General features: G+C 39.6%; 1 protein-coding gene across 4 annotated transcripts in view; it reads left to right on the plus strand.

Moving 5' to 3' along the window:
* The first annotated feature begins 116 nt into the window (after positions 1 to 116).
* Rabgap1 (RAB GTPase activating protein 1) overlaps positions 117 to 24,378 on the plus strand; it is a 145,592-nt gene continuing 121,330 nt past the window's right edge. Inside the window, exons 1-3 of one of the 4 annotated variants that reach the window (XM_090330593.1) lie at positions 117 to 299; positions 4,782 to 4,881; positions 20,118 to 20,316. In XM_090330593.1, the coding sequence (XP_090186719.1) occupies positions 20,167 to 20,316 (150 nt within the window). In that variant the 5' untranslated portion in view covers positions 117 to 299; positions 4,782 to 4,881; positions 20,118 to 20,166. Of the gene's footprint in view, positions 300 to 4,781; positions 4,882 to 6,316; positions 6,380 to 6,641; positions 6,691 to 20,117; positions 20,317 to 24,378 lie in introns of those variants that run through there. The other 3 variants (XM_090330594.1, XM_090330592.1, XM_090330595.1) reach the window with 3 other exon arrangements.

Consider the following 24,378-nt stretch of genomic DNA (forward strand, 5'->3'; position numbering starts at 1 on the left):
AAGACAACTTCCGGGTCCCACGGTCAGCTCCGCCAATCGGAAGGCTCGGCGGACGACGGTGGCCCGAGAGGGACTTTTCGCGCCGGGGGCGGGGCGCGAGCCGAACGCTCCTCCGACTGGTGTCGCGGCTGGCGTCGCCCAGATGCTGTGGCTCCCCAGCATCTGTGTGGGCTCACGTTTCTTGGCGATTTGGTGGGATCCGCGGACCCAGATTCCTACTCAGCGACTTGTTGTCGAACCGGACCTCCACCATCTGCTGCCTGCGTGGGCCTGAAGGGCCTCTCGGCACTTAAACCTTGGTAAGTGCCTGTGCAGAAAGCACAGATTCTGGATACATTGGTGTCTTAAGGGGGGCAGTGTCTGGAGGTGAGGGTGGGGCTCTTCTCTGCCCTACCTGACCCCAGGTTCAGGTTCATCTCTTGCATTCCCATAGTGCCGTGGCCCACGCAGGGTATGTCGGTCCACAGATCTCTCCTCGCCTGCCAGGTGCTCCTGCTTCTCCAGAGCCATCTGCGTAGAAGACAGCCCTTTTCATTTGTTGACAAGGATTAGGGTTCCTTTTGATCATCCCAAGCCCTTCTCCCAACCAGGTCCATCTCCTTTAGTGTTCTGATGTTGGTGAGCGGAATTACCCACGCGTTGTTCTGGACCCGAAAAATTAAAAGTGATCAATTCTAGATTCCCTTTCCCTGCCAATATAATTGTTCAGAGCCCTTCCCATTTCGGGGGCGGGAAAGGAAGAGCTTTAACTGTGACAAAACCTACGTATTGTTTATCATCGTAATCATTTGTAAGTGTAAGTGCATTTACAAGGTAGTGTGAATCATCAAGACTACTAAATACTATTCTTGCATCCACTTTTCCCAATATTGTGTTGAAAAGATGGTCCTTTCCCATGTGAGTGGTTATGGCACCTTTGGTGAAAGTCAATTGATTACATTTGTGAGTTTCTACCTGGGCTGACCATTTAGCAATCCTTATATCAGGCCCACTACTGATTTAATTATTGTGGCATTGAGTGGGTTTTGAAATTGTAAAGTGTTGAGTTCTTCAACTTTATTCTTCCTTTTAAGGATTGTTTTGGCTATTTCCAGATTTTTCATTTTCATCTGAATTTTAATATTGAGATATATATATATAATATATGTATTGAAATTACAAACATTAGGAATCGAGATTGTATTGAATGTGGAGTTTTTCACTCTATTGAGACAGTATTTTGGTATGTATCTCAGGTTGGTCTGGAACCAACAATCTTCCTGCCTTATCCACCCATGTGCTGGGATTAAAGATGTGTATCACTGTCCTCAGCTCCTGTTTAATTTTTGTGGGTCATGGGACTTGAAGTCAGCCTGGCTCTGTCCTTGAGCTCTTCAGCAGCAAGGCTACTGCCCTACCCTAGAGCCAAGCCCCACTTCCCATTTTCTTGAGGTTAATTGGAGATAAGCATCTCATGTCCTTTTGTACATGGGCTGACTTTGAACCTTGATCCTCAGATCTCAGCCTCCTGAGTAGGTAGGATTACAGGTGTGAGCCACCCCGCCCAGCTCTTTTTTTCCCATTTGGTCCTGGGGCTTGAACTAGGTCTGGGCTCTTCTGTCCCTGAGCTCTTCAGCTCAAGGCTACCACCCTATTCCTTGAGCCACAAGGCCACATCCAGTTTTCTGGTAGTTAATTGGAGATAAGAATCTCACAGACTATTTAGTGCCCAGCTGGCTTTGAACCTCAATCCTCCTATTTCAACCTACTCAGCAGCTAGAATTATAGGTGTGAGCCACTGCATATTTCTTCTTTTTTATTTTATTTTATTTTATTTTTTTGCCAGTCCTGGGCTTGAGCTCAGGGCCTGAGCACTGTCCTTGGACTTTCTCAAGGCTAGAGCTCTACCACTTGAGCCTCAGCACCACTTCCAGCTTTTTTGTATGTATGTGGTACCAAGGAATCAAACCCGGGTCCTCGCGCATGCTAGGCAAGCACTTTAACCACTAGGCCAAACTCCCGGCCCTATTTCTTCTTTTTTAATCTAGTTGTTTACAACCATATAGTTCTCTCTGATTACTACTGAAACCCTGCCTACAAGTTTAGTAGGCTGTGTTGTATTTATCTATTTTGAAATATTTTATAATTTCCTTCAATGAATGTTTGTTTAATCTGCATGTTTGAGAATTTTCATTATTGATTTCCAACTTCATCTCATTATGATCAAAGAAGATACTTGGTTATATCTATTCTATAAAACCTATTGAGATTTGTTTTGTGGCCTAATACATGGCCAGTCCTGGCAAATGTTCCATGTGCAGTTGAGAAGAAATTATGTAGAATGTTCTATATATGCTTGTTAGGTCCAGTTGGATTTTATAATGTTTAGTTCTCTTCTTTACTTATCTGATTATTCTGTTTATTACTGAAAATAAGACAGTGTAGTCTCCAAATATGAGAACTTTTTACTTCTTTTAATTCTGTCAGAGCGAGTGAGAGTAACAGAGAGGGTAAGAGAAAGACTGAATGGAGAGCCTGGCTTGGTGGCTCACACCAAGCTTAGAAAGCTGAGATCTGAGGCTTGCAGTTCAAAGACAGCTCAGTCTGTGAACTCTTACCTCCAATTAATTAGTCATTAGAAAACCGGAAGTCTCCCTGTGTCTCAAGGGGTAGGATGGTAGCCTTGAGCTGAAGGGCTCAGGCACAGCCCCCAGACCCAGAGTTCAAGCCCCACGATTGACAAAAAGAAAGACTGAATGGAGGTCAAATTCAGTGCATCACACGTTTTAGACAATTGGCTAAAATTCCAACAAGATTTTAAAACAACTGTTTTATTTATTCATTTATTTTTTTATTTAGCCAGTCTGGTGCTTGAACTCAGGGTCTGAGCACTGTCCTTGTGCTTTCTCAGGGCTGTTGCTCTACCACTTGACGCCACAGGACCATGTTTGGCTTTTTCTATGCATGTAGTACTGAGGAATTGAACCCAGGGCTATGTTCATTGGTAGGCAAGCACTCTACCAATAGGCCATGCTGCCAGCCCCTGCTTTAATGTTGTTTGTTTAACTTTTTCTTAATGCCAGTCCTGTAACTTGAACTCTAGGCCTGGACTCTTAACCTACATTTTTATGCTCAAGGTTCCGCTTCTTCCTTTTTTTGATAGCCTTAGCTGATCCTCTGATTTCAACCTTCTGTATAGCAAGGAATACAAATGTGAGCTACCAGTGCCCAGCTTTAAAACAATTTTTAGGCAGTTTTCAAAACAACTGTTTTCAAATTGCCCAAGGAGATAAGGGGTGGATTATATACTGTGTAGCTTTTGTATAATGCATGTAAGCTAATTTTCAGAAGATTTGAATGAGGTTGGGAAAAATAAATATGAAAAAATGAGAATATCTTTATTTATTTAGCAAAAATGAGAATATCTTTAAAAAAAATAAACATTATACAGGGAAATGGATGAATCTAGAGCGGATCATGTTGAGTGACACAAGTCAAGACCATAGGAACAAAAGGCACATGGTATCCTTAATATGTGGCTATTAGATCCAAACAGTACAAGAGCAAGGACTCAATATTTGCATACCCAATGCTATGGACATGGTATTGGAAATATAAACACAACTACATAGACATAAAAATGTATGACTCTATAGATATAATGTTTTATTACATAGATTAATATGTATCTATGACATGCAAACTTTCTGCCTAATTTTAATTATGTTCTAAAATCTAAGAGCCAGTGATTACATATAGAGATTCCCTTCTTGAATACTTGAAATATGATGTAAAAATCAACGTTAATAAATTCTTTAATAAAAAAGATAAACATAAAAAGCCAAAAAAGCCAAAATAAGGCTCTTGACTAAAGGGATTCAAAAGCAAGTATGAGCAAACAGAAGAAAATACCAGTGAACTTGGAGGTGGGTTTTGTTTTTTATTCATTCATTATCCTGGGGCTTGAACTTAGGGCCTTGATGCCATCCATGAGCTTTGTTGTACAAGGCTAACACTCTACCACTTTTAAGCCATAGCTTCACTTCTAGCTTTTTGGTGTTTCATTGCGATAAGAATCTCACAGACATTCCTTCTTGAACTGGCCTCAAACCCTGAGCCTCAGATCTCAGCCTCCTGAGTAGCTAGGATTACAGGTGAGAGCCACTGGCTCCTGGCTTTTTTTTTTTTTTTTTTTTTACAGTTCACTTCTTCAACCCTGCTACTTTTTTCCTTTCCCACTTGTGTTTCAAACTTTCCTGATCTTAGGCAGCCTTAAACTGTTCTTCTTGTCTCTCCTCTACTCTTACCAGAGTGGCCTTTTTAATGACCCAAGTCTGATATAGTCACTTATCTTCAAAATACCCAGTGGCACCCCTGTGTTTATAAGTTGAACTTCAGCTTCTTTATTTTAGCATTTGGCAGAGGTTTTGTTTTCTTGTGTACCACCATGCTCATACTAGCCCCATATTCTACTTATATACTATAACTATATGTTCTAAGATACCAAACCATCTGCTAATAAAACTTAAGCATATTTGAAACCAAAGTTCGTTTTCTATATGGGATAAGCTATCATGTGGTATTGGTAAGTCATTCAAATAACCTTTTCAAAAAGATTCAATGGTAAAAAGTAACATGCACATCATCACTAATCCAGTGATTATTATCAGTATTCTATATTAGATGCTACAATAGGCATTGTGTCTATTAACCTGAAGTATAAGTCATCATAGATATGAACATGAGTCTGAAATGTGTACTTTGAATCCATTGAGCCCTCAGATATAACTTCTTGCTTGCAGGAAATACAAAGCTGAAAAGAACAAACTTAATGACTTCTTCAGGAAACACAGCCATTCAGTTCCAGGCATTTTTTTCACTTCAGTTGGCCCAATTTCTGCAGTGAGTTATTGTCTTAGTTTTTTTTCCTTAAGGGCCATATTTCAAAAGACTTAAGAAACCTAACCAGATGCAGTTAGCCAGCAAAAAAGCTGGACTCAAGGTGTGGCTTACATGCTAAAACATTAGGTATGATAAAAAAAAAAAAATGAGAGTACCAGGCCCTCAGTTCAAACCCTAGTACCTGGAGGGAGGGGGAAATGATCTAGGAGGGAAATGTATGGAAATAAGGTAGATAGTGTCAATTGTAAACTGATTGTTAAACTATGATCTTGAAAAGAAATTATATATACACAATGGATGTGCACTAAAGCATGTGATGGTGAGAATGAGATGTTATTTACTTCAGCTCCAAAGTATATTGTATGGAATGAATTTTTATTTAAGAAAATTACATTAAGCATTACATACATACTTTGTTCACACATATGACTTAAGAAATACTTGAAAGTAACTCACCAAAATATTGCTTTGTTAGTGTGGCAATAGTTTAGAAGGAGATTTCACTTTCTCTCTAGTAAACTTTGGTTACCTTAAAATGTATGGAAATAAAGAAAAATATTCCCAAACTGTTTTCCCTCAGCAGTGCAGCTGTGTCTATTATAATAGACAAGCCACTAGAGGGACTTAACAGCACAGCTTTCCCCCTTTTTCTCTGGTTGATGTAATATCCATTGCAAACCACTGTAAATGACTCACCAGGAAAGAGCATATGCTATTTCAAAAAACTGTGAGAGAGAGCTGTAGAATTGTTTTCTGAATAGTCATAACTTGCATAGCACATGTAGTTATCAAGTGTCCTTCCCAACTACATTGTAAATGTCCTCAGGATACGGGCCTTAAACTTCATTATATTGCTGTTGCGAGTGCTTTTCAAAATTGCCATCTTGAAGTTACATTCTGAAACAACAGCGTTCATTCCTTTCTTCTATGCTGGAATAGAAGCAGTGGTGTTGTACCAGTTCCTTGTACTCCGGGGTCCAAATCTTGACTTCTGGAAGGTATCCTGTAACTTAGGCTGCACTCCTCTATCTTACCGTCCTCACAGGTTTGTGGTAAGGCCACCGTGAGATGCCTATCACTGTTCCTGGCACCTTGCGGTCATGGTGTCAAGTGCACAGGAAAAGTAGTCATAGGATTCGTGGCTAAAGCATCAGGCCCCAAGGTGTCAGTAAGCGCCTGCGGCCGCCATTCCAACTCCCAGTCGGTGCTGCTTTCAGTTGTTGCCAATCCTACTGCCCAGTGCCAAAGCACCCAAATTGTTTAAACTCGGGTTCTGCGCAGGCGCAGGCCCCAAAGGAAGCCCCGCCTCTCAACCAAATGTGTGGCCAATGGGACTGCTCGTCTTCCCCTTCGGCCTATAGAACGGGGAGGGAGGCGGGGTGGAGGACGGAAGGAGCCACTTTCACGTGAATGGGGGGCGGGGCGGGGGCTGGGAGGCTGGGAGGCCCAGGCGGCGGAGCCTCCCGGACGAGAGCGGCGGGCTGTGGAGGAGGAGACGGTGGGTCGGGTAGGGCTGCGTTTCCCCTCCTCCTCCCACCCTCTTCTCCAGCGCCCCCGGGGTCGTCCGACTGCGATCCCTGTGAAGGCCAGCCCGTGTTCTCGCTCCAAGAGGCTGGGCCGGGGTCTCCTTTGCTCCCTCGACGGCAGAGTTCTGACGGGAGCCGTGATTGGGGGCGGGGGAGCGGCCGCGGAGGGGAGAGGGCGCATGCGCGGGGCCCGTCTCCTGGGGAGCCCTTACCCAAACCGGTTCCCCCTGTCTGGGTGGGTGTCCTGCGAACGCCAAGGTCTTCCGGCTCCTCCGCACCGCCGGTTTGTTTTTCTGCCTTCTTGTTTTGTTCTCGATCCTGGCCGCCTCCTCCGCCTCAGTTTCTCTCTGTTGTCCCCTAGGCCCGTGTTTGTGACTTGGAAGGCGTGGGCCTCAGGCTGGCCGCTTGTCTAGTCAGTGCCGCTCTGCCTTCTTTCTCACAGTGGTCTTTCTGTCTCCTCTTCTCTGGCAGGGAAACTGTCTCCCAGTTCATAGAAGCACCCGCCTGTCTGACTGCTGTGTCTTGATTCTCAGCAGCCCTCAGGTTTTTAAGGGGTCTAGCAAAAGGCTAACCAACCCCAGGCTTCCAGAGTTCGCTGTCCATTGCTTGGTAGCACTTGGGTCCCTGGGCTTCTAACATCCAGGCTTATCTATAAGATGCTTTTTGCAAGCATCTGCATACCTATGGATACTCTTGGAAGTGACTGACCCAGTAGACACGGGGTGCTAAGTGATCAAAATACCGTTTTCACTGCTTGTGTTCCGTTAGTTGTGAATCATGTCCAACTTGAATCTCCTACCTTTTGGCTTCTGTTGTCACCCCCTTCCCACGGGGAGGGGGGTGTTGTCAGGGAGATGGTTTTACAATTCGTTTGATAGATATTGTTTAGGTGGACAGTGAAAGGGTAACAGCCCACATTAAACTGAAGAGTAGTTGGGAAAAAGCTAAGGAGACAAGGAAGTTCATGTCTAACCTCTTCTTTCCTTCCTTCTTTTCTTCCTTCTTTTCTTCCTTCCTCCCTTTTCTTCTTTTTTGGTAAATGAAATACCTGTTGCCTTAATTTTACGTCTGTGTAGAGTGCTGTCTTATTGTATATCAGTGTCTTAAGCAGAGCTTACTTAGAAAAACTGGACATTTTCCAAGAGGAGAGAGTTTTTTCCATGATCCTCCTTTGTAGGTCTTTGTATTAAAATTTGAATCCATGATTGATTTGTATGTATTGATAACATTTAAAATTCACATGTAGCTATAATACGAAATATTAACTCAATCTCACGATTAAAGTTTCAGTGTTACAATGTTGGGATACTTTGTTTTCGTTGTTCAGTTTTTATAGTAGCATGTTTTGTTTTTGTGGGGTGAAGATGGAGCCCAGCGCTCCATCACTGAGCCATGTTGCCTGCTATTATGTTAGTTTTATAACTCCGTTTACACTTAACTCTTTGGCCTTAATAAAATATAATGTATAAGTTAATGTATCAGCTATATACATTTTGGTATATTGAGCATATTTTTTGATTAATAGTTTACAACATGACAACTCTGACATTTCCTGCCTTTTCTGCTACATATTGAAGGGAGTATTATACACACTATTTTCTCCTGTCTATTGGAGAGGGTCACAATTTTCCATGCTATTTAGCAAATTCTTTTAAAGTTATTGTCCATTATTCAGTAAGTTTCCAGCCGCAGGAAAGCCTACTATGAAAGTCGTACTTCCTAGTAATTGTTTTAAGAAATGACTTTCAGTAAAGCATTATACATCATGGTGACTGTTGACTGAGTATCTTTATAGAAACACTGATGTGCTATCATTCTAGTGGCATAGGCTACCCATGACTCTTTGCAATTTTCAATATTACTAGATATTATTAGATTCCTCAAGCCTGTGTAATAAATGAGTATAGCACTCACTAGTGATTTCTTTTGAGATAGAAGTCAAATTTATTTTAAAACTGCTAACCTAATCAATCAATCTATCTATCTCTCTATTTAAAGCTTGCATGGCAATTGTTACTTTACTTTGTATGTAATTGCTTTGTTTTTACTGTTTTTTTAATATTTAGATCCAGAAGAAAGAAATCCAAAGCTAAGAAATTAATATTTATGGGTGTATGTGTGTGTGTGTGTGTGTGTGTGTGTGTCTGTGGATAGTGTGTGAACAGTGGTTTAATAGCTGTTTGTTCTATCTAGTTGTTAATCTTCACAAAGATCTCTCCTCTGGGTTTGTCATTTAGAAAACTCAATATTGGATAAACATTGGAGTCTATATTGTTGACTCTTAACAGGCTAATTTTTCTTCTTGTGCAAAGAAGGACCAAATGAAGACTTATGCAAATAATGAGAATGTGACTTTATAGAATTTGGCCTGAAAATTCTCCTTTTTCAATTATAATACTCCAAAGTAATCATCAGTGAGAATTTTTTCAAGGTTGTTTCTTTTCTCAGAGTAGAGAGTTGTAAAACCTATCTCCCCTATCCAAACCCTTTCTGTACCCACAAAAAAGTAAAATAAAGCATTATAACTGTCTTTATGCTGTACATTAAATAGTATATATTGGCTCTAAACATGAAAAATGATTTTTTTTACTCAAGTCGAACACTCTACTACTTAAGCCACAGCACCACTTCTGGCTTTTTCTGCGTATGTGATAGCAAGGAATTGAACCCAGGGCTTCGTGCATGCTAGGCAAGCACTCCGCCATTAGCCCAAAAAAATGATTGTTTGACTGTGCTGCCAAATTTGGGAGTTTGTGCCTATCCAAAAACCAATCAATGCATAAGTGTTATATTTCCTATTAAGGTCATTTCAGCATTGTGTTATAAACAACTGTTGGGGGAGGCTGTAAATCTTTGTGACAATAGATTTTTCACTATACTAACATCTCATTTTTTTTGCCAGTCCTGGGGCTTGAATTCAGGGCCTGAGCACTGTCCTTGGGCTTTCTCAAGGCTAGAACTCTACAATATGAGCCACAGTACCACTTCTGGCTTTCTCTATGTATGTAGTACCAGGGAATTGAACCTGGATCTTTATGCATGCTAGGCAAGCACTCTAACACTAAACCAAACTCCTGGCCCCACACCTTACATTTCAAAAGGTAATTAACAAGTGTGTTTCTGTGCTAACTTTAATTAATCATTTTTTTTTTTGTCGGTCATGGGACTTGAACTTGGCCTGGGCACTGTCCCTGAGCTCTTCCGCTCGAGGCTAGAGCTCTACCACTTTGATCGTGCCACTTTTTCTGGCCGTTTATTAATTGGAGATAAGAGTCTCATGGAGAGACTGGGAGTGTGGCCCAGTGGTAACATGTTTTCCTACCATGCACGATGACCCAAGATTGATTCCTCTGTACCACATAAATAGAAAATGATGGAAGTGGTGCTGTGCTTCAAGTGGTAGAGCTCTAGCCTTGAGAAAGCCCAAGGACAGTGCTCAGCCCCTGAGTTCAAGCAAAAAAGAGTCTCATGGACTTATAATCTTATCTTCTCTTTTCTGAGTATGATCCTGGGATACTTTTTGCCTAAGGCTAGCCCTCTGCCACTTGAGCCACAGGCCACTTCCAGCTTTTCTGTATATGTGGTACCGAAGAATCGAATCCAGGGCTTCATGCATGCTAGGCAAGCACTCTACCACTAGACCACACTACCAGTCCTATAATAAACTTTACGTCCTGGAATAAACTTTTGCCTGATAAATGACTCTGGCAGGATGAAAATAGGCTTCTAAACTTCTTTTTTTGTGAAACATTATTTTCAATTTTTAAACTTTGGATATATTGCAGAAGAGAAATGATTCTTACTGATTACCTATTGAATTTTCTGTGAATTCAGGAAAAAGCTGATTTTTCTCTGACCGTAGAACCTAATGAATTGTTCCCTAACAGAAATGGTTGTATTTTAAAAATACCTTGTATTTGGTTGTAAGAAAAAGATTTTTTTCAGATCTAAATCATTAAGTATTAGTGACTTCTGTATCTTCTTCTCCATTGATACAAATGACTCAGTAAAATGCTGTGGACTACTTACCTCCTGGTTATGTGCTTATCAAATGTCCATTCATTCCTGTGTAAGTCTGAACCAGGGAGTTCTCCTCCCAGAAGCCACAGAAAATGTGTCTTCTACCAAACATTTGGGTTTTCCACATACCCTTGAAAAGCAAACAGAAGTCATAGAGAAAATGGATTGCTGCGCAATTCCGAGATGCATTCAAGATAGTGTAAGCTTCAGCCTGCCTCGTTTTATATAAACGAAGTCATGGTATTGCTGAAGTACACAAAAGAAACTCTTGGAAAAAAGAAAACAAGAAAGGAAAAAAAAATAAACCCTTGAATTTAGTTCCCAGTTTGTTTTATCCTGTTATGTTAGATTAAAAAAAAAATCCACTGAGGCTCAGTTACTTGTGAGGAGGTGAGAGATAGCTGAAACACTGGCTTTTTTTAAGCAGTTTACTATAATTTTTGAATTTTAGCTTAAAGATCCCGTAAATCTACAGCCTTAATTTTAAAACTTTATCAAAACATGAATGGATAAATGATATGGTAGTCATATAATGGAATTGTATTTATTAAAGTGGAAAACATTCCTAATACTGGCTACAACTTGTATAAACTTTGAGGACATTATATACTAAATGAAATAAGTCAATTAAAAAGGACAAATCTTTTCTGTCTTCTATAATTCAATTGCCTATAAACAACCTATGGTATCACATTCATATCAGACAGCAAGTAATGAAATTGTCTTGGGTCTACCTGGCCCTAGTGACTGCCAGGGTTAGTGGGAGAGGCAGATGGAGAGTTAATATTCATGGGTAGCGTTTGAGTTGAAGAAGATGAAATCTTCCTAGGGATCTGTTGGTGGTGATGGCACAGAATTCTGATTGTACTTAATGCCACAGTATACCATATACTTAAAAATAGCTTGAAAAAGCAAATTGTGTTAGGCCATCAATGCAGAAAGATTACAACTTGTAAGACATATAAGAGGAAAAAAAATTTTTACAAATTTCTAAATTTGTTCAAGTTTTTTTCTTTTGTTTTATTTTATGCCATTTTGAGTCATGAACTCAAGGCCTTGGATTCTTGCTTAATTTGCTTGCGACAACATTCTACTACTGAAGCCATGCTTCTAGTCCCTCATTTTACTTGTTAATTTGAGATAAGAGTCTGAAGGTCTTTAATGTAGGCTGGCTTCAACCTCCTGTCTTCCAGATCAGCTTCCAGGGTAACTAGGATTACATGTGTGAGCCATCTTTTTTTGTTCATCTAAATCTAACAAAGTCACTTAATTTAAAGAAGGATTAAAATTGGTCTATTAATGACTCTTATTCAGGTAAGCTTTATTTTGTTACTTTAAAAAGTTATGGTGTTTTGAGGAAGAATCTTGCAAAAGCTAGTTCCCTTTTAATTGCCAAGTATATCCATGATGATTAAGTTTTCTTTTGTTTATTATTTTTAATGTTGAAATTAATCAGAAGCTTTAATCAGTAAAGTTCTCGTAGCTCACTGAAACAATTAAAAGAAATTACCCTATCAGATTTATTTAGAACAAACACATCTCCATTGTTTAGCAATGTTTTCAGAAATGGAATATTTTCCCGTGTGTTCTTTTAGATTTTTCCCACCTTCAGGGATAGCGTGTAAGAAATTAATGTGCAAACTCAAGTAGTTTGAAAACAAAGTTTAAGTCAGAAACAACAAAAAAAATGAGATTAGTACAATATGGGTTTTGTTTATGTATGTGTGGGGAGGAGTCGTTTTTGTTTTCTATATTGAAGATTAAACTTAGGAGCCTTTTTATTTACTGGGCAACACTCTTCCCCCTTTACCAAGACTGTTCTTTTTGCTTTCAGCTTTTTCAGCTAGTCTCTTGCTTTTGCCCCACTAGACTAGACAGTCTTGATCCCCCTTCCTTGGCCTCCTAAGTAGTTAGGATTGTAGGCCTGCACTATCACATCCAGCTATAAAATGGTTTGTGTTTTGTTTGTTTGTTTTCGGTTGGTCTTGAACTCTGGACCTGGGCACTGTCCCTTAGCTCTTCAGCTCAAGGCTGCCACCCTACCCCTTTAGCCACAGTACCACTTCTGGTTTTCTGGTGGTTAATTAGAGATAAGAGTCCCATGGACTTCAGTACAGGGGCTGGCTTTGAACTGTCATCCTCATTTCTCAACCTCCTGAATTATTAGGATTATAAGTGTAAGCCACTGCACCTGGCATAAAATGGTTTTTATAGTGCTTTGTGCTCTTGTTTAATTTGTGGTGCTGGATATTGAAACCAAAGTCTCACACATGCTCACTCTTTTCGGGGTTATATTTTGTTTTATTGCTTGCTGATACTGAGGCTTGAACTCAGGGCCTCATGCTTGCTTGGCTTGCATACTCTGATGGTGCTCTATCATTTGAGCTACATTTCCAGTCCTACTTTTCGCTGATTATTTTGAAAATACTGCTTTTCTGTCTGGGCTGTCTTCAAACTGCTGTCCAGGTTTCAGCATCCTGAGTAGCTAGGATGAAAGGCCTGTCACTCACTGACATCTTAGAAACTTAATTTTTTAAAATTTATTTGTTATTTCTTGTCTTACTCTTTTCTGAATGGAGTCATATTACAAGATTGTTGTTTTAGAAGAATACAGCTGGGAATAGTGTAGATAATGGATTGAAGTGGGGAAAGAATAGAGATGAGACAGACAAGAAAAAGTCAGAAGCCTCTAGACACTCGAGTTTGAACAAAATTCCACCATTTTCTGTGTTAACTTAAGCTAGGCACCTATTCTTTTTTAGCATCAGTTTGTCATTTGAAGCTAATACCAATCTGCAGAATTAGTGTGACATTAATGTTGCAAGTAGATCACTTAGTACCATATTGGGCATGTAGTTGAGGCTTAATAATTAGTATTAACTTTCCTTTTAAATTTGGGAAGAATTTTTAAGATCTGCAAGATTTCATAAAATTGTATTTTGCCAGCTAGACTACAGAACTTTATTTCTGTCTCCTTTTCCTTTCTTCTTCTTTCCCTCCCTCTCCCCACACCTCTCTCCTCCCCCTCTCTCTTTCTCGGGGTCTGGGTACTATTCCTGAGCTTTTTTTCCTCAAGGCTAGTTCAGCCACATTTTTTTTATATATAAGAGTCTCACAGATTTACCTGCTTGGGGCTGCCTTCAAACCATGATCCTCAGATCTTAGGCTCCCGAGAAGCTCGGATTATAATCACAGGGACTGGGAGGGAAAATGATGGTGGGAATGCTTGGTGAGAGAGAATGGTTTGTTGTTTGGTTGGTTTGGGGACTATGATAGTTGAGGGTCTTGCTAGAGATAGGCACATGTAAGATAGTTCTTTAGCCAGATATGATGGTACCTGTTGTAATTCCAGTATTCTGGAGGCTGAGGCCAAAGGATTACTAGTTTGAGGCCAGCTACACATCATACTTAGTCTCAAAAACCAAACCAAGCTGAGTGTGGGCTATTAAGCATGTAATCCTAGCTACTTGAGAGGTGGATAAAAAGAATTTTGTGAGACTCACATTTCAAATAATGACTGGAGTGCCTTTTATAACCAGCAGCACAGGGAAACACAATAGCTGGGTACAGTGGTTTACACCTGTCATCCCCAGCCTACGTGAGAGGACTGCAGTGTATGCTGGCCCAGGCATACGCTGAAACCCTTTTCTTGAAGAAAAGGCATAAAAGAGCTAGAGGAGTATCCCAGGTGGTAGAGTGCCTAGCCAGCGGAGGCCCTTGAGTTCAGTCACTGGCACCAAAAAATAAAAAGAAGTCCTTTTGAGTCTCTTCATTCTAGTTTTTATCCATGTACTTTAACTCCGTCAACCAAAATGTCAGTATTTTCATGAAGCCTTTGAACATCCTTGTTTATCCTTTCATGAACTTTAAATCATCGCTATTATTACCTAATAGAATGGAACTACTATCTTAATAGTTGTTATACTATATTGTGTAGTATATAGTATATACTGTATAGTATAGGGAATAATATAAAGAATAAAAGGTCTGCACATAATCAGCACGGATACAGTATCTCTTTTTCCTGAATATTTTTGGGCCTCAGTGGAACCCATGTATGAGGAATCCACTAATTTGAAGTATCAGCTGGTCAAGTGTTTGACCGCTACCAGTAAGCAATGATATGAAGGTAATGGGAACAAACAAAGCACCAGAATTCTGTGCCTAAATACTCATATGTATTATTTATGTTTTCTAGAGGTTAATTGGAGATGAGTCTCAGGTCCTTGGGGCCAGGAATTTGGCCTAGTGGTGTAGTGCTTGCCTCGCATGCACGAAGACCCGGGTTTGATTCCTTGGTACCATGTACATAGAAAAAAGCCTGAAGTGGTGCTGAGGCTCAAGTGGTAGAGCTTTAGCCTTGAGAAAGTCCAAGGACAGTGCTCAGGCCCAGAGCTCAAGCCCAGGACTGGCCAAACAAACAAACAAAAGTCTCAGGTGCTTTTGTGCCCATACTAGCTTTGAACCTTCATCCTCAGATCTCAGCCTCCTGAGTAGCTAAGGATTACAGGCGTGAGCCACTGCATCTGGCTTTTAAAAAATTTTTTTATTAACATTTTTGCCATGGGGGAGGGAAATGGGTACCAAGACATGTGAAAGGGTATCAATGTACGTGAATTAATGCACCTTCTATCTGGCAAATATCATGTAACCCTTTTACTAATTACAATAAAAAATGCAAAAAAATAAAAATAAAAAAATAAACTTTTTGCCATGTAGTTTCATATCAACCTTTGCCTACATACTATAGAAATTACATCAAGCACTATTCTGCAATATAATTATGTGTTTACTAGGTCATTTTCCCTATCACTATAAGGTGGTATTTGCCTATCAAAGAGATACAGTAGTATCTTTTATTACTCAGTTTAATATATCTAGTACTTAGTACCTATCAGAGACCTGATGTGGAATAGAAAAGAGAAATAACTCAGAACTCATAATAGAATTCAAGTGAAAAGAAAGGCTAAACTATTACCAGCTACAGTGGAAATGAGAAAGCCAGGGAAAAGAGGAGCAAGGAATTTCAAGAACAGGCAAAAGGAAGGGGACCGATTAAGAAAAGGTTATGGGGCCTGGAGTTTGGCCTGATGGTAGAGTGCTTGCCTGGCATGCACGAAGACCCGGATTCAATTCCTTGGTACCACATACATAGAAAAAAAGATGGAAGTGATGCTGTAGCTCAAGTAGAGCACTAGCTTTGAGGAATTCCAAGGATAGTGCCCAGGCCCTAAGTTCAAGCCCAAGACTGGCCAAAAAAAAAAGGTTGTGAGATAGAAGCTCAAAACAATGAAGTGGCAAAATAGGGTCTTGGTTGAAGTAATGTGAGAACTGGAAGAATTCTTTGGGTTTTGAAACTTTGTATTATTGATGACTTTTGCAATGAGAGGTTCATTGTGTTTGGTGAGATGTCAGAATTTGAAATGGGATATCTCCCTATACTGCCGAAGCTGGTCTAGAACTCAGGCTTACATCATCTTCCTTCGTCAGTCTCCTTAGTACTAAGGACACAGGCAGAAGTCATCATACCTGGGTTAGGTGTGGAAGACAAAAGGAGTTTGACTAAAGAGTTTGGACTTCATTTTATTTCATTCAGAAACATACAGGATGTGAAGAAGGTAGGAAAGGGTGGGATATAGGACCTTATCTACATTTTACAAGTTGTGTATGTAGGTTGGGAAGCACTATATTGAGAGTTTCATTAATGTGGCAGAGGTGGGTGGGTGGGTGGTTAAGAAGAATATCTTTAGAAAACCAAAGAAATAAAGGTAAAACAATCTCTGGATTAGTGTCTATGTTCCGGCACATTTTGACTACACCATGGAAATTCTATTTGAGTGTCATTCTTACCCAGTTTTAAAGCAAGATGGGTTATTTATTGAGAAGTGTGCTAGTTTGTTGTTCTTGTTTTCTTTTGCCAATCCTGAGGCCTGAACTGAGGGCCTTGGCACTGTCGCCGAGCTTCTTTTGCTCAAGCAGCTCTCTACTGCTTGAGCTACAGCACCACTTCTGGCTTTTTCTGTTTATATGGTACTGAGGAATCAAATCCATGGTTTCATGAATGTTAGGCACGTACCCTACCACTAAGCCATATTTCCAGTCTCAGTTTGCTAGTATTAATTGCACATTAGTTGCCATCTGTATTTCTGCCAAGTTCACTGATACTACACAGAATAATATTAATAACTAGACAGAATTCAGAGAGCTAGTAGTCCTTGGCCCCAAAAAAGTTATGGAGAAAAACAATGTTCAAGAAGTAATGTACCATGATGAATGTAACTAACCCACATCACCCCAACAATAAAATGAAAAAAATAAAATAAACATTAATTATCTCAGGGCCACATACTTTTGTAAGGCTGTCAAAACAGCCCATGTCAAATGGACATTACTTTGTAACCAGTGTATAGTAAGGCTAGAGGAGATGGAGAATGAATATGAAATGAGATGCATTTTGTTTATTTTTTTTCTGTAATCTTTACAGAAATACATAGTTGAAGCCAAGGGCAGTTGGCCTTTAATCCTAGCTTCTCAAGAGACTGATATCTAAGGACCGTGGTTCGAAGCCAGATTTGGCAGGAAAATCCATGAGACTCTTTTTTTTTTTTTTTTGCCAGTCCTGGGCTTGAGCTCAGAGCCTGAGCACTGTCCTTGGATTTTCTCAAGGCTAGAGCTCTACCACTTGAGCCTCAGCACCACTTCCAGCTTTTTTCTATGTATGTGGTACCGAGGAATCGAACCCGGGTCATCATGCATGCTAGGCAAGCACTTTAACCACTAGGCCAAACTCCCAGCCCCTCCATGAGACTGTTACGTCCAATTACCTACCAGGAAGCTGGAAATGGCCACTATGGCTCAAAGTGTAAAAGCTCAGGGATAGTTCAAGCTCCAGGACTGGCACAAACAAAATAAATTTTGATATTGTAGGAGGAATTCCTTCCTTCCCTCCCTTCTCCCCTTCCTCTTTACTTGTAATGTGGACTTTACCTGACTCTTAATTGCTTGTTTCACTGTCACAAATATGACTGTTGTTCTTTCTCTTGATAAAAAGAGGTCTTAGTTTAGCATGGAGGCACATATTCATAATCCCAGAATTCCAGAGTGAAGCAGACAGAAAGTACAATGTCAGTCTGGGCTGTATAGTAAGAAAAAAATTTTACTTTTTCATTGTATAATTCTTGCTTTTTTCTTTTATTAGTATATATTTATTGTACAAAGATTCATTATGGTATTTCTGCAATATAAATACATAATGTATGTTGATGAAGTTCATTCTATTATTTTTCCTCTTTCTATTTTAAACAGTTTTAATGGGTTGCATTATTCTTTTTCATTCAGCTGTATTATTAGTCATATTCACCCCTTTCTACTAACTCTCTTCTTTTGCTTTCTACTCTTCCACTAGTTTCTAAACTCAGAAAGTGCCAATTTTGCACTCAAGCCAGTTTTTTTTTTAAGGTCTAGATTCCACATATGATAGAGAATGTGGTTGGTTTTTTTTTAAATTTTAGTCTGTTTCACTTAATGTGAAGATCTCCATTTCCATCCATTTTCCTGTTGAAACATACTTCATTCTTCCATATGTCTTCATAAGACTTCTTACATATAGATACGATTCACTAGTTGATAGTTACCTAGGCTGGTGTCATAGCTTGGCTGTGTGAAGAGTGCTATTATAAGCATAGGTATTATAAACATCTCTATTGTATGCTGACCTACATTCCTTTGGGTATGTGTGCCGAAATGGTATGCTCTCGTTCTTTTCCATCTTCATTGGCTATCCTACTTCTATAATGAATATTTGAACACATACTGTATCAGACATTATTTCAGGTGTTAAGTACATAATAATGCAATATCAAAAAGAAGCTCAGATTGTATCTCACATTTGACTAAAATGTGATGTTATTAAATGAGAGTTGCTGTGAAGCATGGTAGGAAGGGGGAATGAGTGCAGCAGTTGCAGGAGGAAGCTATACTTTGTTGTCCGCGGAAACTGGAATTACTGAATAGAGCATTTCCTGTAATGGGAACTTGTTGCATTCACCATCTGTTTATCTCTTCACCTCTGTCTCTGGTGGCTGGAGAAAAGAAGTCTTATTGTGTGATTTTTGTTTTTATAAACTTCATTCCTGCTGAGTAATTCAATTACTTTACGTTGCCAAAACAAACAGTAAAGTATCTTATAAAGTGTATTTTCCTGTCACCTTGTCAAAGAAAATAAGCAGGTCTTTGAGCCTGCCAAGTCTTTGTTCCATATTGTAAATCCTAAGCATATTGTTTCTGAGTTTGGAATATTATAGCAACTTTTTGTAGTGTCTCAGTTCATAGCTTTCTTTAGACAATTATCCTAGTCTTTCGGTTATACTGTTAATCACATTCTAGGAAAGAAATACTCCCTTGCTCTATAAGGATGGTACATTCTTGTGGTCCTAAATATCTGAGAGAAACAGGAAAAGAAAAAAGGGGGGCAGGGGAAAGACCTTGGCATGGCTGAAGTGACAGAACACCTGCCTCATAAAAATCTTTTTCTCAGCCAGGCAGGTGTTGTGGCTCACGCCTGTAATCCTAGCTACTCAGGAGGCTGAGATCTGAGGATCAAGGTTCAAAGCCAGCCTGGCACAAAAGGACCTGAGACTTCTAGAAAACAGGAAGTGGGGCTTTGCTCAAGGGTAGGGTGGTAGCCTTGAGCTGAAGAGCTCACGGACAGCACCCAGGCCGAGTTCAAGCCCCATGACCCCCACAAAAAATAATCTTTCTCTCCCTCTTTCCTTACTCACCCCCCACTCCCTCTTCCCCCCCTCTTCACCCCCTTTCCCCTCTCCCATTCTCTCCGTCTTCCAAGCATAAATTAGAACAAGATTAAGCACTCTCAGAATCACACTAATGTGTTGAGTATAGAGCTCTGTTCTTCTCCTAGTAGTGTAATGTTGTTGTTTTGAGTTTGGGGCAAGCAAATGGAAACATTGCCCCCAAAGTATACAGAAGCATATTTAAAAATGTGAAGATGAATTTGAGTTTAACTTTGAGTCAATAAATAATTGAATGACTTTTCATAAGTGACACATCTTTATCCCTTTTCTTGGGATTTTTTTTTGTCATGAAACTCCCTTATTGGATATTGTTCATTTTGAGTTGTATTCTAAGTAACCATGCTATAGAGGGATTGAGTTTATTATGGATTTCTGATTGCTTGCTCTGTAAGGTATTTCTGATTTAGAATTACTGCTTTCCCTGCCTTGAATTTATCTTTCTTGCATATTAGTGTGTGAACTTTGGTTTGCTAAACTGATCAAAGTATTTTAAATGTAAGTATTGATCACATTAGGAAGACTTTAGTTGTTAGACTTTCACAGCAACCAAGTGCTTTCATTTCATTTATGTGCTCAGCCTTACACATTAAAGGAAAGAGCACAAAAGTTACTACCCTATAAACAAAGTTTATTATGAAAGATATAAGTAATTTATTTGAAGTCAAAATAACTTGACTCTACTTAGTATAAAATTTCCTTAATATCAGAGTAAGAAGCCCAAGTTGTAAGTTGTGGAAACTACTTTTCTGTTAAGGATTTTGTAACTAATTTTTTGGAAGTATTAAAATTTTTTTCCACGTGGGTTTTGCAGGAATTTAGAGCATAAATGAATATGCAGACATTCTATATGAGTATCTTTATGATTTTTGTTTTTCAGGCATTTAAAAATATTTAATCATTCATGAGTTGAACTTCATTCTTGAGTTATGGATGACAAGGCTTCTGTTGGAAAAATCAGTGTCTCCTCAGACTCAGTGTCTACCCTTAATAGTGAAGATTTTGTCTTGGTTTCCAGGCAAGGAGATGAAACACCATCTACAAATAATGGAAGTGATGATGAAAAAACAGGACTCAAGGTAAAATGCCATAAGTTTATTTTGTTTCCCCTTATAAAGCCTGTTGCAGATTAGAAAAGGGGATTGGTGGGGAAAATGAGAACATGGTATCAATGTAATGTAAGTGTTATATATACATAACTAGAAACTTAAGGATTTTTATTTTATTAGTTTTCAAATTTTCTAGTACCCTTGTCAACACTAGAAGTTAGTGTAAACGTTTATAAGTTTAATTTTGTTTTTACTTTCTCATTGATTTAGAAGTGCTTGTTTGTTTTGAACTAGGGGTATGTGTGTTGGCAAGGTCCATAATGGTAGTTATGAAAAATAAAGTTTAGAATTATTGACTGGAAGTGGCACTGTGGCTCAAGTGGTAGAGCACTATCCTTAAGCTGAAAATCTCAGGGATAATGCCCAGGTCCAGAGTTGAAGTCCAATGGCCCTAAAAGAAAAAAATATTACTAAGATATAACCTTAAATATGTAGCCTTTGACCATTTCTGTTATCATTTCTCAGTCAAATACATAATTATTGGGGTGGGAGTTTGGCCTAGTAAGTAGAGTGCTTGCCTAGCATGCACAGAGACCGAGGTTCCATTCCTCTGTACCACATACATAGAAAAAGCTGAAAGTGCTGCTGTGCTCAAGTGGTAGGGCTCTAGCCTTGAGAAAAACCCCAAGGACAGTGCTAAGGCTGTGAGTTCAAGGCCTAGGACTGGCAAAAAAGAAAAAAAAAAAGCCAAAAAACTATTACTTCTTTTTCTAAACTCTGGTATTATTCTGTTGTTTTAAAAACAAATAATTAAATATTCAATTCCTGTTTACATCTATTTATTCAAAAAGAGTTTATTTTAGGGATAGAACTTCCTTTCTTCTCCCAGCTTTCCACTGCGCCCCCTAGACCTGGGCTTGAACTCAGGGCCTGGACACTGTCTTTGGACACTTTTTGCTCAGGGCTAGTACTCTGCCACTTGCCGAGCCACAGTGCCGTTTCTGGCTTTTTATGTGTATGTGGTACCAAGGATTTGAACCCAGGGCTTCATGCATGTTAGCCCAGCACTCTACCACTAGGCCACACTCCTGGCCCAGAGCTTCCATTGTAATGGTGGAAACAGACTAAACAAATTAATGTGTCAAGTAAGTTTAGAACTCAAGAAGAAAAGCAAGATAATAAGTGAATGACCTTGAAAGTTTTTTGACTTTAACAAGTTTTTTTGTCAAAAATCTTGAAATAGTTTTACTTTCACTCATAAATGAAGAGGGATAAAAACAATAAAAATAATGAGTGAAGGGCCGGGAGTTTGGCCTAGGGGTAGAGTGCTTGCCTAGCATGCACAAAGACCTGGGTTCGATTCCTCAGTACCACATACATAGAAAAAAGCCGGAAATGGTGCTGAAGCTCAAGTTTTAGAGCTCTAGCCTTGAGAAAGTTCAAGGACAGTGCTCAGGTCCCGAGCTCAAGCCCAGGGCTGGCAAAAATAATAATAATAATAATAATAATAATAATAATGAGTGAATGACAGGTTCTGTTTTAGAGATTGTCTTGAGATGAGGAAAGATTTGAATAAAATGAGAAAGAGAGCCATGAAATGGATTAGAATTTGCCCAATTGAGAATAATAAATGGAGCCATAGAGAACTAGGAGACAATATGATGTGGACTGATATTGTATGGGGGGAATATCATGAGTGGATGTGAAAAAGAAAGTGAGAGTAGGGGAGAAAGATAAACAGACAAAATATTCAAAGAAATGATTCCTGAAAACATCCCAAACATAATGAAAGGGCATACTGTACACATTGAGGAAGCTCAGTGAACTGTAGGTCGGATAAATGCAAAGAGCTCCCCAGAGAAGTACATGTTGTTAAAATTGTTAAAAACCACCTGGGTTCTGGTGGCTCAGATCTGTAATACTAGCCTCTCAGATGAGATCTGAGGAGTTGCAGTTCAGAGCTAACCCAGGCAAGAAAGACCATGAGACTCTTATCGCAAATTAACTATCTGAAACCAGAACTGGAGCTGTGGCTCACTGTGATAGAATGTTAGTCTTGAGCAAAATGGCCTAGGGACAAAGCCCAGGCCTTGAGTTCAAGCCCCATGACTGGTGAAAAAAAAATTAAAACACAAGGAACATGTCTTGAGAGCATCTGGAGATAAATGACTCAACATTTTTGAGACACCTCCCTTCCCTTTTCTACTTTTCTTTCCTCTCCTCCCTCATAAGATTTATACCCAGCACCTCAATAGAACCACTGGAGACAAGAAGCCAGTGGGATAATCTATTTCAGAGAAAAACCAACCAACTTCCAGGGTATGATGTGAAGATTTTGTGAGTTGAATTCTAAACTATTTCAGGAAAGTAGCACAGTATTATGGTTTCATAATGCCTATGAACTTATGTTTTCACTACACACTACTAAGAGTGCAATAGTATTCTGTGTAAAAATAGAAAACACTGTTCACACTTCAATTAAAAAATACTTAGGGCATGGTATCAGTAGCTCACATCTATTTCCCAGCTATTTGAGAGGCTGACTGATCAGGGTGGTGAGTTAGGAAAGCTAAAGCTGTTCCTTAAAATAAGACAACAATGAATTTTGCTACATGGATTGACCTTTTTGTTTTTTTTTTGGTGGGTCATGAGGCTTGAACTTGGCCTGGGCACTATATCTGAACTCTTCAGCTCAAGGCTACTACCCTACCCTTGAGCTAAGCCCCACTTCCTGTTTTCTAGAGGTTAATTAGAGATAAGAGTCAGAGGTCCTTTTGTGCCAGGCTGGCTTTGAACCTTGATCCTCAGATCTCAGCCTCCTGAGTAGCTAGGATTACAGGCATGAGCCACTGAATCCAGCTGACTCTTCTTTTAGATGAAAGTTGTTGTTGTTTTTTTTAAATGTAGCATGCAAAGCTTTTTTTTTTAAAGAGCATTTTACCCATATAAGAACTGCTTTCAAAATTGAAGTCAAGCCCTATTATTGCTTTATTAGTTAGCATTATGTAATATTCAGAATCCTTTGTTATCATTTTAGCAATGCTTAGAGCACCTTTTCCAATGGGTTTCATCTTAAATTACTTTCTTGGCTAGGTGTGGTAGCTCAAATCTGTACTCCCAATTACTAGGGAAGTAGAGATTGGGAGGATGACAGTTTGAGGCCAAAAATTTATCCAGCCAGTAGCTAGATGTCGTGTTGCATGCCTGACATCACAGCAGTGCCAGAAGCCTAAGTGGGATGATGACATTCCAGGACAGCCTCGGTTAAATTGTGAGACACTATTCCAGAAGTAAGGCAAAAGGGTATAGCACAAGTGGTACAGCACTTGCCTAGCAAGTACAGGGTCCTGAGTTAAATCTCTAGGAATTAGGAGGAAAAAAGGACAAAAGGAAATCACTTTGTTTGCTCATCCATGACAAGCACTTTCTTATCCAATAAGTTCTGTCAGGAGATTGCAGCAGTCAATTCCTACTTCATTCTTTGTGGTAGACTTGGGTGACTGGTTATAAAGCTTCAAGGAAACTGCCATGGGGGATGCACTGCCAAGTGTTCTGGATACAAACCCAGCAGATGGTAACAGTGGCCTGAAAGCTTCTCTATATCAACTGAGCTGTATAACATGTGCACAGATATTTCTTTGGCTGCGTTTGGTCAAAACTGTGTGTAATGAATATACAAATAGAGTGGGTTTACTGTACTTCTAATCCTAGTTCTCTTTGCTAGTTCTAATTTTATCCATATCCCTTAGAGAAATTACTGTCTTGGGCAGCGCTACTCTTTATTTTTATTTATTTTTTTTTGGCCAGTCCTGGACTTGGGCTCAGAGCCTGAGCACTATGCTGAGCTCTACCTCTTGAACCACAGCACCATTTCTGGCTTTTTCTATGTATGTGGTACCGAGGAATTGAACCTGGGTCTTCATGCATGCTAGGCAAGCACTCTACCACTAAGCCAAACTCCCCACCCCAAGCTATACTCTTTAAAATGTCTTCCTTCCTTCCTTTACTTTTCTGTTTTCATTTTTCTTTCTCTCTTTCTCTTACTTTCCTTCTTCCTTTTTTGTTTTTTGTTTTAAACTCAGGGCCTGGGTG

Source organism: Megascapheus bottae, chromosome 3 (assembly GCF_031878675.1).
Source record: "Megascapheus bottae isolate mThoBot1 chromosome 3, mThoBot2.hap1, whole genome shotgun sequence".
NCBI classification, from domain to species: Eukaryota; Metazoa; Chordata; class Mammalia; order Rodentia; family Geomyidae; genus Megascapheus; species Megascapheus bottae.